Raw genomic sequence first — 16,185 nt, 5'->3', positions numbered from 1 at the left:
TCATGCATACCCCACAACACATGTCACTAAAGGTCTCTTCACAGTCCCCAAGTCCAGAACAGACTATGGGAGGCGCACTGTGAAGCAACACAAACATAGGCAGAGACACATGCACACACACACATGATACACACACGTACACATTGGATTTTGTGTTGTAGATATGTGGTAGTGGAGTATGGGCCTGAGGGCACACACTTAGAGTGTTGTGAATTCTGTAATGAATGTATTGTAATGTTTTAAAAATTGTATAACATTCTTAATTTTGCTGGACCCCAGGAAGAGTAGCTGCTGCCTAACTAATGGGGAACCATAATAAATACAAAATACAAATACAAAACTACCTTGTACTCCTGCACAGTGACTCGGTACTCCTTGTATAGAGCCCTGTTATTGTTATTTTATTGTGTTAATATTTCCTTTATTTTTTCATATTAACTCTGCATTGCTGGGAAAGGGCTTGTCAATAAGCGTTTCATGATAAAGTCTAGACCTGTTGTATTCGGCACATGCAACAAATAAAATGTGATTTTAATCGATCCATCACCCTGATGGGGCTCAACACTCCTAGGCTCAACACTCCTAGGCTCAACGCACGGACGACATATCAGATTTCAAATGGTCTGTGTTTTATTCCAAGTTTAAATCTTATCTGCTAAGAAAGAATGATATAGTCACACTACTGTACAGTACACAATAGCACATGCTATAGCTCTGTTGGAACATGACAGAATACGCAAGGACATGGCACGACTGGCAGGCCTGTTAACAAATTACATTGTTGTGTCTAGTCTATGTTGCAACTCAGACACTCATTGAACAATCTTGAAAGACTACATTGAAAGATCTCCCTTATCATGGTTGACAGAAAATAAGTACGTAGTAACTTTCGGAGTTCGCTAAGAGTGAAGAAAGCATTGTTTTAATTGAATCAATTATGAGGCCCTTCTCCTCTTAAGATCAAAGTAGGCAAAGGCTAGCCTAATTGATGACATGTATGATGACATCAACACAGATAGCCTATTTAACAGTACACATAAATACCAACAAATCCAATCATAGTGAAATAAATTAAGTTAAAAGTGATATAACTCTTGAAAACATTTGCCCTGCTTCCCAGTATCTGGTCATGACATCATCATCATTATGATACAGATTATCCTGTCAGCTGAGTGAACTGAGTAATGTCTGTTATTTATCAGTATGACAGTGATGAGGTAGGCTTGTGGTAGGAGTATTGATGCCTATTGTGTGCATTACATCAACAGTAGACCTGTGCCTATGGGACACAGTCTTTTCACGCCACTTCCATACTAAGTGATTTTCGTAGCAAGTTAGGAGAGTATTTTTGCAAACCCTATATATTTTCCTAACCTTAACCTCTGCCTCCTAACCTACTACGTTAATTCTCCTGAACTGTTGCGTAAGTTCTAACCTGTCACGAAAAAGTCACGTTGGTATCAAGTGGCGTGAAAATAGTGTTTATCCTGTGCCCATAGCCTACTATAATTACGATACACGCGAAAATGTAGAGGCTCAATTCAATTTCACAGCCACAAAATTGGCTATAGCTGTCACGGACGTCGTAAGAAGCGGACCAAGGTGCAGCGTGGTGACCGTACATATTCCTTTTTATTTGAATGACGCCAACAAAACAATAAACAATACAAAACGACATGAAGCTTAACAGGGCTATTTATTTGTATTTATTTTACCTTTATTTAACTAGGCAAGTCAGTTAAGAACAAATTCTTATTTTCAATGACGGCCTAGGAACAGTGGGTTAACTGCCTGTTCAGGGGCAGAGCGACAGATTTGTACCTTGTCAGCTCTGGGATCCGAACTTGCAACCTTTCAGGTTACTAGTCCAACACTCTAACCACTAGGCTACCCTGCCGCCCCTTCGTTAGAGGCTATGAAGCCTCTAACAAAGTTAACTACCCACAACGAAAGGAGGGAAAAAGGGCTACCTAAGTATGGTTCCCAATCAGAGACAACGATAGACAGCTGTCCCTGATTGAGAACCATACCCGGCCAAAACATAGATACACAAAATCATAGAAAACAAAACATAGAATGCCCACCCCAAATCACACCCTGACCAAACCAAATAGAGACATAAAAAGGCTCTAAGGTCAGGGCGTGACAGTACCCCCCCCAAAGGTGCGGACTCCGGCCGCAAAACCTGAACCTATAGGGGAGGGTCTGGGTGGGCATCTATCCGCGGTGGCGGCTCTGGTGCGGGACGCAGACCCCGCTCCACCACTGGCTCACCCCACTTTGGTGGCACCTCTGGTGCGGGGACCCTCGCTGCGGGCCCCGGACTGGGGACCCTCGCTGTGGGCCCCGGACTGGGCACCGTCGCTGGGGGCCCCGGACTGGGGACCGTCGCTGGAGGCTCCGGACTGGAGACTGTCGCTGGAGGCTCCGGACTGGAGGCCGTCGTTGGAGGCTTCGTGCCATGACTCCTCACTGGAGGCTTCGTGCCATGGATCATCACTGGAGGCTTCTTGCCATGGATCATCACTGGAGGCTTTGTGCTATGTATCATCACTGGAGGCTTCTTGCCATGGATCATCACTGGAGGCTTCTTGCCATGGATCATCACTGGAGTGAGGAGACGTATGGGCAGTCTGGTACGTGGAGCTGCCACAGGGCTCACCAGGCTGGGGAGACATACAGGAGGCCTGGTTCTGGCAGCAGGCACAGGACTCACCAGGCTGGGGAGACCTACTGGAGGCTTGATTCTGGCGCTGGCACCGGATACACTGGGCCGTGGAGGCGCACTGGAGGTCTTCGAGCGCAGAGCTGGCACAACCCGTTCTTGCTGGATGCCCACTACTGTCACGTTCCTGACCTGTTTTCCGTTGTTTTTGTATGTGTTTAGTATGGTCAGGGCGTGAGCTGGGTGGGTAGTCTATGTTATGTGTTTCTATGTTGGGTTCAATGTGTTGCCTGATATGGTTCTCAATTAGGGGCAGGTGTTTGACGTTTCCTCTGATTGAGAACCATATTAAGGTAGGCTGTTCACACCGTTTGTTTGTGGGTGATTGTCTTCCGTGTCAGTGTTCGTTACCACACGGGACTGTTTCGTTTGTCTAGTCTGTTCCTGTTCGTGCGTTCTTCGTTTATATGTAACTTCTCATGTTCTGGTCGGTCTTCGCCGTTTTTTTGTTTTGTAATTTCTCAAGTGTATTTCGTGTTCGTCTTGTCTAAATAAATTCATCATGTCTTCACAACACGCTGTGTTTTGGTCCGATCCCTACACCTCCTCTTCAGAAGAAGAGGAGGAAAACAGCCGTTACAACTACCACCCGGCAAACGCGGGATGCTGGCACAGAGCACACCGGCCTGTGAATGCTCACTCGAGACACCGTGCGCATCACCCCATAACACGGTGCCTGACCAGTCACATGCTCCCCACGGTAAGCACGGGGAGTTGGCTCAGGTCTAAACTCCGACTCCGCCAATCTCCCCGTGTGCCCCCCAAAAACATTTTTTTTGAGCTGCCTCTCGGGCTTCCGTGACCGGATCTTGTCCCTTGCCATTCTCTACTCCCCGGTCCAGCTCGTCCTCCAGGTTGGCACACGCTGCTTGGTCCCTTGGTGGTGGGTAGTTCTGTCATGGACGTCGTAAGAAGCGGACCAAGGTGCAGCGTGGTGAGCATACATATTCCTTTTTATTTGAATGACAAACAATAAACAATACAAAACGTCCGTGACGCTTAACAGGGCTATGAAGCCTCTAACAAAGTTAACTACCCACAACGAAAGGAGGGAAAAAGGGCTACCTAAGTATGGTTCCCAATCAGAGACAACATAGACAGCTGTCCCTGATTGAGAACCATACCTGGCCAAAACATAGAAACACAAAATCATAGAAAACAAAACATAGAATGCCCACCCCATATCACACCCTGACCAAACCAAATAGAGACATAAAAAGGCTATCTAAGGTCAGGGCGTGACAATAATGTAAAAAAACATTGGTCTTCATTTATGGCAAGGGTGAAGCATAAGGCTAGCAATGTGGTTAAGGTTAAATGTTAGGTTTAAAATAACATTTTAAATATAACAATTGGAGAAACAGGCAGAGTTTAGCCATCATTATGACTTTGTGGTTGTGGTAGCTAGTGACGACAGCTCACGCGCCTCTCTTATTCATATTACTGTTTCAAAGGAAACAACGAACTAACCGCATTCTGCGCTCTTCCTGTAACTCTGTTGTCACTAGTACGGAAATGGAATACGGTCCGTTATGGGTTGGATCAAATACATGGAATAGGTTCTTGACAAGGATGCCTAAAGCAGTGTCCATGGTGGTAGGCTGCGCAAACCTAACATTAAAGTAGAAAAATTACAAGGAGAAACGCCCTTCATGGGAGCAGATAGATAACATGAGTCAATGGGATGTTGTGAAAATGAGTTCGTTTAACCTAAATAAATGACATAACCTACCATTTCTTCGTGCATTCCAACACAAGTTCTTGATAAGACGCCACAAACTGGAATTTTGAAGCTTTCTTGCCAACGCGTTGTAATCTTTTCCAAACCGAAGTCATAATTTGGTTGAGGTATTACAAAGTTTTAGAAAGTAAGTTCCACTTTCTTGTAACTCTTTTCGGGATGGTTGTTCAATGACAGTTCGTAGTGTGTAAAACCGTTGTCTTCAAGCTGACCGTGTTCAAAAGGAACAGCCGCAGGTGAAGAAGTTGAGTTGAGTCACATAAAACTGTCGCCATCAACTAAACGCATCGAAGGAAAAAAACATGTAGCACGGAACTACAGTAATTATTAAATACAGTATTTATAAGCGGAACCGAATCCACTGTCGTGCGCATTTCAACACTTCCACATGGTCAGAATAAGGAAAAACAAATATCCTAAAAGCAACTGCTCGTCCACAATAAGCATTCCCGAGTTAAAAGACAGTGTCGACAATTCATCCAGGTATATAATAGCTGTCCTTCGCCCAGCCAGGGAAATAAAACTGTCCGATAAAGCCACCATAACACATTTTAGGCTACGTTATACTGACAGTGTAATAAACTCTCCAAGTGGTGTCATTTGTTGAGTCTGTAGGCTGCAGATAAAGAAGGGGAGCGGTTGCAAAGCATTGATGACGCGGCAGTATGCAAAATTCCCTGTCTTTTATCTTCTTTTTGCCTATCCGTACAACAGTAAACAATAACATTTCAGACTTTGGATTCCGTCCATGGTACGATGCCACTGTCAGTATGATGACCGTTAACGAGTCAGATGACACTTATCCAACTTTGCTGAAGTATATTCAAAATTAATACTTTGTCCTGAATTGTTCACTATTATTGGCACTGTTCTCTGCAGTATACATTGTAGCCATTTGTAAAGTGCTCTTGCCTATTTGACACTTTTATCCTAATATTTGATTTACATTTTAAGAACATCCTTTAATTTCCTTACTTATCTAAACGGTTTGTGATTCAATTTGGGCCAAACGCACATTGGGCAATAAGATGATGCATGATTTTCCATGAAGAGAGATGTCCTGTCCCGACGGGTATTCGGAGTAGCCATGCATAGGGATTTTCCATAGCTGTGTGGAGTATATTTTTGGAAGGAGAAGAGGGAGGGGTGGGTGGACAGAGGCAGCTGGGGATAGAGAAGTGTGATACAGCCTACACGTGGAACACAGCAGCTGTGTACCTCTCCTTTCCTCTTTGCAATAGTCTTATAACAACATTAACAGAGAGGATGCACGATCAATCACAGGCTATAAAAAAAAAAAAATCAAGGCATGTTATGACTAGGAGTTATATACATTTATTGAGCCCGATTATGTTCAAAACGTCATTACTTAACATATGGAACTACACTAATAATGTTTTTCCAGTATTCAGGGAAGAGATCAGTGAAGTAGACAGCTGGCTAGAGCCAAGAGTTTCCTAACTCAACCCCACCTTGTTCACTGAGACAGAGTGAGTGTTCTGCCAGGCAGCAGCGGATGTGTAAGTCATGAGTCAACATGTTATTTACCTTGACTCAAGCAGCAAACACATCACTATCAGTGTCTGAGAGTCATAAGGCCAGGTAAAGACCTGAAATGAGAAGAGGACTTGTGTCATTTATCTTTGCTCAGACTCTAGGTTAACTATCATAAACTGAGTTGAAGCCACATTAGATTTGTTTTCATGCTCACGCTACAGGTGGTTATATCGGTCAGCTAATACAGCACTAGTAAAGGCCTAGTGCACTACTTCATTGTTTTATTTAATTGAGATTTTTCAGGGGGTGCTGCAGCACCCTCAGCACCCCTACTTCCTGCAGCTGTGTGTGGCCTATTTATAGAAATACATGGGACTTTCTAAAAGGAATGTAAAAGCTCTTACCCGTTTTAATGTTCTGTATTACTTGAAAGATCACATTGAATATCTCCCTTATCATGGTTAATAGAAAATAAGTGCTTAGTAACTTTAGGATTCTGCTAAGAGTGAAGAAAGGATTGTTTTAATTTGATCCATCATCATTAGGTTATTGATTGAGGCCCTTCTCCTCTTAAGATCAAAGAAGGCAAAGGCTAGCCTAATTGATGACATGTCTGATGACATCAACACAGATAGCCTATTTAAACAGTACAAATAAATACCAACAAATCCAATCATTGTGATAAAAATTAAGTTAGAAGTTTTACCACTCTGGAAAATATTTGCCCTCTTCGAAATATTTGTATTATGTCAGGGTGTCATCATCATCGTGATGATACAGATCCTGCTGTCAGCTGAGTGGATGGAAGTAATGTCTGTCATTTATCAGTCTGACAGTGATGTAGTAGGAATGTAAAAGCTGTCACCCCTGTTTTAATGTTATGTTGCTATATGAATAGTAAATAAAATTAAAATTATTGAAATGGGAACTGACCACCAATGGTAAAAATATTTCAGATATTTCAAATGTTGCAGAAAAGTGGCCTTGCTCTGTGGCTATTAGGAAAATGATAATGGATGTCTGAGGCATGTATGGGGCTTCCTGTTTTCAATTAGTCATTTCCTGGTGGCTAGTGGATCTGTAAAGTAGCTTGCTCAAGGGTAGAGTTGTGATCTATTACAACTGCTTACACACAAAATATTTTCATGTCACACGGTTTTTGAAACCTCTCACTCAAAGTGCAAAACTACACACCAAATATCCAAAACCATAAGCTATTTCTCAGCCTTTGACTCAGTTGTCAATTGCATAAAACACTTTTTTCAAAACACCACACAATTCTCTACCTAAAACACAAAAATCTAACAGGAAGTGACTTGCTTTCCTTTTCCAAACACAACCAATCAAAATGCTACACTTATTCACCAGGTCACACACACACTCCTCACATGTGCAAACACTAATAGCTTAACTGATCACTAACCAATCACTGCTTTACTGTAGTATAGGCCTATAAATAGGTCAATGGTCAGATTACCTGTTTTGAACAATAGATGCCAACAATGGACAGAGAGCAAGAGGAGTAGGAGGGAGAGGAAGAGGAAGAAGATGACGATGGCAAAGAAGAGAAGGAAGGAGAGCCATCTCTGATGAGATTAGGGCAACACTTGTTGATCATGTGATCAACCACGGTTTGACCATGAGAGAGGCTGGACTAAGAGTCCAGCCCAACTTGAGTCGATTTACAGTGGCGTCCATAATTCGAACCTTCAGAAATGAGAACAGGTATGCAACTATCTAATGTCTATTTTAGCATTACAGTAATGTACTGTCAAATACGTATGACTGCATAGTATTGCATAAACATTTGTAACTCTAAGCCATCCATTTACTGCACTGCATTGAATGAATGAGGTTGGTTATCATGCTGTACTACATTTTTTTGTACATTGTTTACAGTTCCTATACTGAACACATACGGTGTTTGAATTCTGTACAGAGTGGAAAGGCAAAGACATCATGGAGGACGAGAACACTTGTTTACAGATGTACAAGAGACTGCAATTATAAATATGGTTTTGGCCAACAATGCAATTAGGATTCGAGAGATAAGAGAGCATATCTTGAATAATGACACCATATTTAACAACATCAATGCTGTAAGCCTGTCGACCATACAACGCATCCTCCAATGGCACCGAGTGACGATGAAACAACTTTACAAGGTGCCATTTGAGAGAAACTCTGACAGAGTCAAGAATATGCGACATGACTTTGTAGAGGTATGTATGCAACACTACTTCCAGTACTTCAGACATACCATATTTATTCAGAGAGTATTGGAGCTGGATGCCCATGTAATTCGCCATGAATTTATTTATGTGGATGAGGTTGGCATCAACCTTACCAAAACCAGGCGCCGCGGAAGAAATTTAATAGGACAGAGGGCAATTACCAATGTCCCTGGACAGCGTGGGGGTAATATAACTATGTGTGCTGCCATCACTCAAAACGGGGTCCTCATCACAATGCCACACTGGGTCCGTACAACACCGGCCATATGCTCACTTTTCTGGATGCAATTTACACAATGCTTGTCCCTGATCCAGATCAGGAGCCTGCTAGATTTGAGGTTTTATGGGACAATGTTAGATTTCACCGGGCTGTTCTGGTCCAAAACTGGTTTGCCACCCATACACAATTTGTAGTTTTGTACCTACCCCCATATTCACCTTTTCTAAATCCCATAGAGGAATTATTCTCAGCCTGGCGCTGGAAAGTGTATGATCGCCAACCCTATGCGATGCCGCATGCCGCTTCTCCAGGCAATGGAGGACGCATATGGGGACATAGAGGTTGCCTCTGTCCAAGGTTGGATACGCCATGCTAGGAGATACTTCCCTCGATGTTTGGCAAGAGAAAGCGTATCTTGTGATGTGGACGAAGTATTGTGGCCAGACCCAGGCCGGAGAAGAGATGAAGCGTAGCTTAGCACTGGTGACTTCCCCCCCCCTACCAATTCCTGGACTGTCCCCCCGGGACCCCACACACACAATTGTGTTCTTTACTCTATTGTAAAGAATATACATTTGGTTTACATATGTTTATGGTTTTGTTGTATGCTACTGTATACAACAGTAATGTTTGGCCTAATAAATATTTTCTGTTTCTACATTGCATTGGTGTTTACAGTGTACTTGTTACCCCTCTCAGCAGATTACTTTCACTGTAGAACATTGTATTGAAATGTAGATATAAGCCTATGAAAGGCCAAAGAGCTTTAGATTTAGAACAACAGTGTTTACATGGTATATCCAAAAATATACTATTATGAAAGCAGTGTTTGCCATTTGATGCAAATGCTTCATTCTGACATGTGTTTATGGCATTTTGAATGCAGTGTTACATTTTGAAGGAGATGTGAGGCATTTTGCATTTTGTGTGTGCAGTTTTGGGAATTGTGTGTAGAGTTTTGAAAAAAGGAGACAGTTTGGAAAACGTGTGTAAGCAGTTGGACAAAAATGTCATGTAATTCCCGTCACCAGTTAAGGTGTTAAGCAGTACACTCTTAGAAAAAAGGGTTCCAAAAGGGTTCTTCAACTGTCCCCATACGAGAACCCTTTTTGGTACCAGGTAAAACTATTTTGGGTTCCATGTAGAACCCTCTGTTTAAAGGGTTCTACATTGAACCAAAAGGGTTGTACCTGGAAACAAAAAGGGTTCTTCAAAGGGTTCTGCTATGGGGACAGCCTAATATCTCTTTTAGGTTCTAGACAGCACCTTTCTTTCTAAGAGTGCACTTGCCGCCCTGACCTTAGTATTTGCTGCTATTACTTTTGATTCTGTCTTAAAAGAAAACATACTGACTCTGTGTGTACTAATATACTTATTAGACTGTAATTACAGAAGTTATTCCGTTCTAGTTATACTGGCATAATGTCTATGTAATGTACATGGAAGTGGGCAGAGAATGGAAGGAACTATGTGGAGACAACAATATGCCGGGCTTACTGGTATAAGCCTCTGCTATTATTGCTTGATGTTGATGTGTTGTCATACAACTTTCCTTTATACTAAATATGATGGCAAGCTAGCAAGATAAATGACCTGGGATGTCCTGGTTGTATTCCTCTAACCTTCCTTTACACAAAACATTATGGTGTTTCAAGTTTAAACAAGACTTTTATGTTTTATTCAAATTCTATTTCAACCACTAAATAAGTAGAAACACTAGATGTTCAGGGCTAATTCCGTTAGTAAGGAATGCATTATGATGGTATTTGAATGTTTTACAGCTACTGTGTTCTGGACTCCTCCTCCTACCCTGGGGAGAGAACAGGGATCATTACCTAATAAGTCCATGTGTGGCTGGAATGGTTTGTTTATAATGGCCAGACAGTCAGAGTGGTGCTCTCATGAATCAAAAACATGCAAAAGTACAGTCATATAACTTTAAAGGGCTAAACAATGATATCAATGGCATCCACATAACTTCTCCTGTGAGATACTGTAAGTAATAGTTAGATGCAAAAAGGCACACTTCCACGGCCATCAAAAAGGCTCACTTCCACAGTTATCAAAAAGGCTCACTTCCACAGTTATCAAAAAGGCTCACTTCCACAGTTATCAAAAAGGCACACTTCCACAGTTATCAAAAAGGCTCGCTTCCACAGTTATCAAAAAGGCTCACTTCCACAGTTATCAAAAAGGCTCGCTTCCACGGTTATCAAAAAGACACACTTCCACAGTTATCAAAAAGGCACACTTCCACAGTTATCAATATGCATACTTTGCCGTGAGCCAGAAACACAGGAACAAAAGTACACTTTTTGGAACTGAAGGGCTTTCTGACTTCACCTTGGGAAACAAGATTTTTCAGGTTTTCTACATGTGGAACAGATGCTGATATCTGTCACAACAAATGTTGCCATCTAGTGGTTAGAGTATGTCAATTACCCCTTTCCAAACCTGTCCATAGCATTTTTTTATTTTATGCCAAGATATTAAAAAAGCTCAATACATAAACTTCCCATCACAACAAACAAAAAGGAGAAATACCAGCATTGTGTGTATGTGACTACGTGACTAAGCTTACATTCAATCTTAAAATTGTAGAGAAGAAAATTATATTTAGTGAAAAATCTATTGTTTTACTCCGATGAAGGAGTAAATTACAAGGCATTTACATGTATATGTTTATGTATATACATATAAATGATCAGGTATTTGAAATATGGCTTTTGTTTTCAAGATATGCACAATTAGTCCAAATCAACAAGCAAGGTCTCTTTAACGAAGGATTGTATAGTAACAAGGTTTTGTTGAAAATGTCAGCTCCTTGTGTAATGGAGACGGTTCATCAGTATGACACCAGTTTAAAAATGTCCTTCTGCCAATAACCTAGCTAGGTGGGTACAAGTATAATAAATAATAAAACAGCTATACAGAACAGGAAACAGATTATATTATGTAAATACAGGAAAAATATTAGTTGGTTTATAAGGAAATGTGGAAAGACTCTTTGATTCATTGGTCCCGGGAGTTCTGAGTTGACTGGAGAGTCAGTGAAGTGCCAGGTAGATTCTGAGGTACATTATCACCATCGTTCTCCTCGTCTTCATAATCATCCTCTTCCTCAGAGTAACTATTTTCTGTAGTGATGCTGCTCTCTGACAGCAGAGAGTTGGAGATGTCCTGAAAAGCTCCCTTGTACTCCTGGATGGACTCATAGAGAGACCACAGCTGACAGTGCAGAGACATGTCCAACTGTCTGAGGCCTACCTAGGACACACAACAGGAAAGGATAATTGTGTCAATAATCTCATACATTAACTATATAAACGTTGTCAATTTAATACAAATTAACAATAACACATGTAGGTAAATTGAGCAGAAATAGCAGCTGATTAAATTAAACAAATAAAATAACCCTATTATTTCAGGATGTTCTCTAGATGTGTGTTATTTGCGGACAATAATCAAAGACAAAAAGCTGTGAGAAATGATAGTATGTATTTGTGTTTTTTATTTGCTTTTGTTGTTTATCAAATGTCAGTATGTTTTTACATTTCTTACAGTCTTGGAAAACTAGCCATAGGGCTAAAATAAATACTAATAAAATTAAATCAACTGATTACAAAATAATGTCCAACCATTTCTTCGCGCAGCACTGCGAGCCCTGCGTCCAGACTTGCAGGCTTGCTGCGGCGGAGAGTATCGATCACTGTAGACTTGCTAATGTCGGCCTGAATGCTTGTCAGTTTACTGTATACTTTTTTGATGTCCCTCCATGAGCCACCACTGGAGTTCAGGATGCCGCTGAGGCCTTTTGGCAAAGGGGGTAGTCCTTCGATTGAACAGACGCTGTCCGGACATTCAGGAGGACTGGACTGGAACCCGTTCATTTTATACCTCTGTATCAATGTATAAACATTTGTTTACCTCCGCGCGTTTTATTATATGCTATCATATAATTGCCAGAAATATTAAATCATAAAGAACATACGGATTCAATAACGGAAGTCCACTATCAAGTACAGTATGTGATGATTAAAAAAAAAAAAAGTCGGCTATAGCCTAGTCGTTATTGTCTCAGATCAGCAATCTACCGATGATGAGCGTTTAACAGAACATGTCGCAAATGTAGAGGGAATATATAGTTCAATAAAAATACGTTGCTTCACCTTCAGTCCGGTTATTGTATTTCCAACGAGTCCTCAGTAGCACAATAGAGGCGCCATGCACACAGCATCCATCGTAGTGTGGATGAAAAACTGCTTTGACAATGAAAACATAACGGAAGCCTATGCAAATGTTACCTAGATGAATTCATTTCTGATGTCCTTGCTTTGTTTCCCACTACGCTTTCCTGTCTCAACTGCCAACCTCGCCCTGGATAATATCCCCTCCCCGTCCCACTTCATCGCAGCGAGACCGAGGCGCTGCACCGCTTCCAAAACACACTATATTTGGGGATAGAGGAAACAGTATAAGTACGTCCTTTGGAACGATAATTCCGGAAAACCACATTATCATATGTCGAGGCCGGTGTCTTATTTCATTCTAGCAATACCACATTCTTCACCTTAACCCATTTCCAAATGCCTAACCTCAAGACAAAACCACTGAAAACTCCCACCCAATCTTGCCATCCAGAAATACTGAATATTCCAATTGTCCCCCAGAATTAAATCGGGGAGTGAACTATGGATCTGTCTCCATCAGTACATTCCTACTTTCGTCACACGTGATCTCAGACAGCACTGGCACGCGTTCGACTTAACTTGGGTGAATTGTGCATCTTTCCAGAGAGATCCGGCATTTACAAAATTACACTGTGTTCGTCACACGTGATTCCTCAATTCGTGGGGCACTTGTATTGTATTTGTTGCCTTGAATTGTATTTATACTACAACTCCTAAATCAAAAATTATCCACTATTACAGTTTTTACAACACACATACTGAAATTCGTTCAGTACTACATCACAGCAAATATCATTATGCATCTATCCAGTCTCTTATCAAAAACATCCTTAGTTGCTCCAACACTATTTGTTCAAAAGTAGGAAAGTCCCACTACTGAATATTACAAATATCATCTTCTAGTATAAATAGATTGCTACAACACCATACAATTACATGACCACCCTGTCACTATATTGTAGTATGCCACATAAAACAAAGGCCACTTGTTTAAAAATGAAGTAATAAGCACAGAGAAAGTATGAATAATGTGGATAAATTCAGATTTTTATAAACAATTGATGTACATTAATATCAACCAGTCAAACCCCACTCAACTATATGTAGTTTAAAGAAATTCAACCACTCAGAGGTGCCCATTCTCACCATGCAAATTTGTGTCAAAACTTCACCATGAATCCAGAGAAGACTTCAAATGAAAAGTAACAGCAATGTTTAAACAAATGTTACACTACAGGTCAGGCAATCAAAATACAAACTATGCATACACAGACAGTTGTCCAAGTTTATTACATGAACCTTTACCGGCTGAGGCGAAGCTGTTCATATTTGCCACAAAAACCTTTGCAAGGGAATCAAGCTGCTACAACTTCCGGTGTTGCTTATGTGAGCATGTGTTTATGCCTTGTTTCTGTTTTTAGAATTGCCATCAGTTCAGTCTCATGATTGGTGAAGCTCTTTCAGGCTGCGCAGTGAATCTGCGCAGCTGCGGATGAGGCTGCACAGCTGGATACTAGCCTCTACTGAGGCTGAGTGCTGGAGCTCCTGTGTAGCCCACCGCAGCTTGTGCAGCACTGCATCCTCAGCACTGGATAGGGCTGGGTGAGGTGCAGGGGCTACTATGGGGGCTGCCACCTGGACTGGCTGAATGGATGGGGTGGATGTAGGGAGGAAGCTAGGGGTCACGGTGAGTGCAGGGGAGGGGTTGGCTGGTGGAGGTAGGGGTCCTCTCAGTCCTGACGCAGCTCCTTCGCAGTGCTCTGGTCGGGGCTGCCCTGTGATGGAGAGGGGGGTGTCACTGGAGGGGGCTCCATTGTCCAGATGGACAGGCTGAGAGGCTAGCTGTCTCTCTCTGACCTGTGACAGGGCAGCCTGGGCATTTAGGGCTGAGTGTGAGAGGACAGTAACAGGAAAGAGAAGGAAAGGAGAAGAAAAGTTTAGTTGGCGCAAGACAATTATTTGTTCAGTTGCAAACTAATATTAGATTAGTCATAAGCATGGCCCAGAGTTAGCTCAGGAAACTAATTTCCTAGCCTGACTTCCAATCCACATTGCTTCAGCCAAATGTCACACCCACAAGTGTTCTCTTTGTATGGAGTGATCAATAAAGCAGCTAAATTAAATTCAGGATGAGTTGTCAGGCAACTTCCCCCCCCAGTCATAACATAAATGAACCTAGCCCTGCACAGACTCTTACCTGGGTTGTCCTTGTCTACGTCAGAGTCCAGTTCCTGACATGCAACACAGTAGTTCTTCTTCTGCTTGTCCTGAAGGAGAATCGTCTGGACAGGCACAAACAACCAATTATTAAACTCAAGCCCAAATACTACTTAGACGCTCATTAATCTCCAAAGACAAGACCAATCAATCCCTTCAGTTTAAAAAAGCATTACAGAGTAAATATATTTAGCTATAGATCTCACTCAGTAAATATATAATAGGATGCAAATATATAAACTGGGATGGTCTGGATTATTCCCCACTCACCCCACATTGCTCGCAGCATTCTCCTAACATTTTGTAGCCTTTGAGGAGGTAGGCACCCATGAGCTTGCTTATTTTGTCCTGTCGTTCCCGCTGAGCATGAATAACCTTCATCTCAGATTCTGAAGGGGGTGTCCACTCGAAGTCATCGTCGTCTGACAAGAAAACCGTGGAGGGTGAGGAAACCGACATTCAAGCTATCAGAACTCAGTCATATGGACACGGCTGGCTTGCAGCTAGCTAGTTTATCAAACTGACAGTACAGTAATTTAACGCGTTACGTTAGTCGATTTTGGTTAATTTATCAGCTAGCTAGGTGATGATAATCTAACGTTCGATAGTGAGCCAACAGTAGCTAGTTAGCAAACAAGTGTTATGCGACGTCAGTTTGTGCTAACTAAACTGGAGACACCGGTAGACCAACTAGTTGGCCAACGTTAGCCAGCTAACGTTACTGTAGCTGGCTTAGCTGACCAAGCTAGCTGTCAAACTGGGCTTCCGGTCAAAACTTTAATTCCCAAAAACGTCAGAATCTGGCATTCTGAAAGACAATTAGCAAAATAAACTTTTGAGATAGCCTACCAAAATAAAACATAAGCATTTAAGGAAAGCAGCTGGTTTATTTACCTGCATTCAGTGCCATGATTCCACTGCTATCCGTGGTTGCTGCACGCCGTTGCTTTACAAAAAATGTATATACACATGCGTGCACTAAATTTGAAATGTAGCCTTATAGGTTTGCTACTGCCACCTGCCGTAGTGGAAGACTATAGCTAGCTAGCTCAGAGACAGTACAGTGAAATATATATTTTTATAACTAAACCAAGATAGACAACAGCCCGTCGTTTTAAACGGGAACAAACAAGGAGGTGGGCAGAGAAACACGAGCTAGGTAGATCCTATTGGCGCGTTCTAGCATCTATTCCGTTAGGGGACGCCTACTCTGTGAAGTGCGCGTGTGCAATGACTCATTTCGCCTTTGCACTCCTAAACAATGCTTCTTTTTTTACTTTGGCAAAGGGTAAAGTCTACAAAACATAGTCAACTCTGTTTGTAACATATTCTAGTTTTGGGAACAGAAACCTGTATTGAAA

At 41.8% G+C, this 16,185-nt stretch overlaps 3 protein-coding genes across 13 annotated transcripts in view; all 3 read right to left on the bottom strand.

Annotated features, from left to right (window-relative positions):
• The window catches only part of LOC139552675 (EH domain-binding protein 1-like protein 1), a 45,372-nt gene extending 40,157 nt beyond the window's left edge, over window positions 1-5,215 (bottom strand). For 2 of the 10 annotated variants that reach the window (XM_071364635.1, XM_071364633.1), the window contains exon 1: window positions 4,458-5,215. In XM_071364635.1, the coding sequence (XP_071220736.1) occupies window positions 4,458-4,561 (104 nt within the window). In that variant the 5' untranslated portion in view covers window positions 4,562-5,215. The remainder of the gene's footprint in view (window positions 1-4,457) is intronic. The other 8 variants (XM_071364636.1, XM_071364634.1, XM_071364637.1 and 5 more) reach the window with 8 other exon arrangements.
• A 5,125-nt stretch (window positions 5,216-10,340) lies between these two features.
• LOC139552674 (leucine repeat adapter protein 25-like) lies at window positions 10,341-13,484 on the bottom strand. 2 transcript variants are annotated; one of them, XM_071364632.1, is made up of 3 exons: window positions 12,587-13,484; window positions 12,056-12,316; window positions 10,341-11,684 (listed from the first exon to the last, which is right to left on the bottom strand). In XM_071364632.1, exons 2-3 carry the CDS (start codon window positions 12,305-12,307, stop codon window positions 11,430-11,432), a joined length of 507 nt encoding a protein of 168 aa, XP_071220733.1. In that variant the 5' UTR covers window positions 12,308-12,316; window positions 12,587-13,484; the 3' UTR covers window positions 10,341-11,429. The 2 variants fall into 2 exon arrangements, with proteins under 2 accessions (XP_071220733.1, XP_071220732.1); XM_071364631.1 differs by having other exon boundaries at window positions 12,056-13,484.
• A 149-nt stretch (window positions 13,485-13,633) lies between these two features.
• On the bottom strand, window positions 13,634-15,971 carry LOC139552673 (protein ZNRD2-like). Its single transcript, XM_071364630.1, has 4 exons — window positions 15,719-15,971; window positions 15,095-15,246; window positions 14,805-14,889; window positions 13,634-14,493 (listed from the first exon to the last, which is right to left on the bottom strand). Exons 1-4 carry the CDS (start codon window positions 15,732-15,734, stop codon window positions 14,048-14,050), a joined length of 699 nt encoding a protein of 232 aa, XP_071220731.1. The 5' UTR covers window positions 15,735-15,971; the 3' UTR covers window positions 13,634-14,047.
• Between the last annotated feature and the right edge of the window lie 214 nt (window positions 15,972-16,185).

The sequence above is a fragment of the Salvelinus alpinus genome, chromosome 24, assembly GCF_045679555.1.
Source record: "Salvelinus alpinus chromosome 24, SLU_Salpinus.1, whole genome shotgun sequence".
In the NCBI taxonomy this organism is placed as follows: Eukaryota; Metazoa; Chordata; class Actinopteri; order Salmoniformes; family Salmonidae; genus Salvelinus; species Salvelinus alpinus.
Note: the sequence above shows the minus strand (reverse complement) of the source record. Positions and strands in the feature narration are given on the sequence as shown.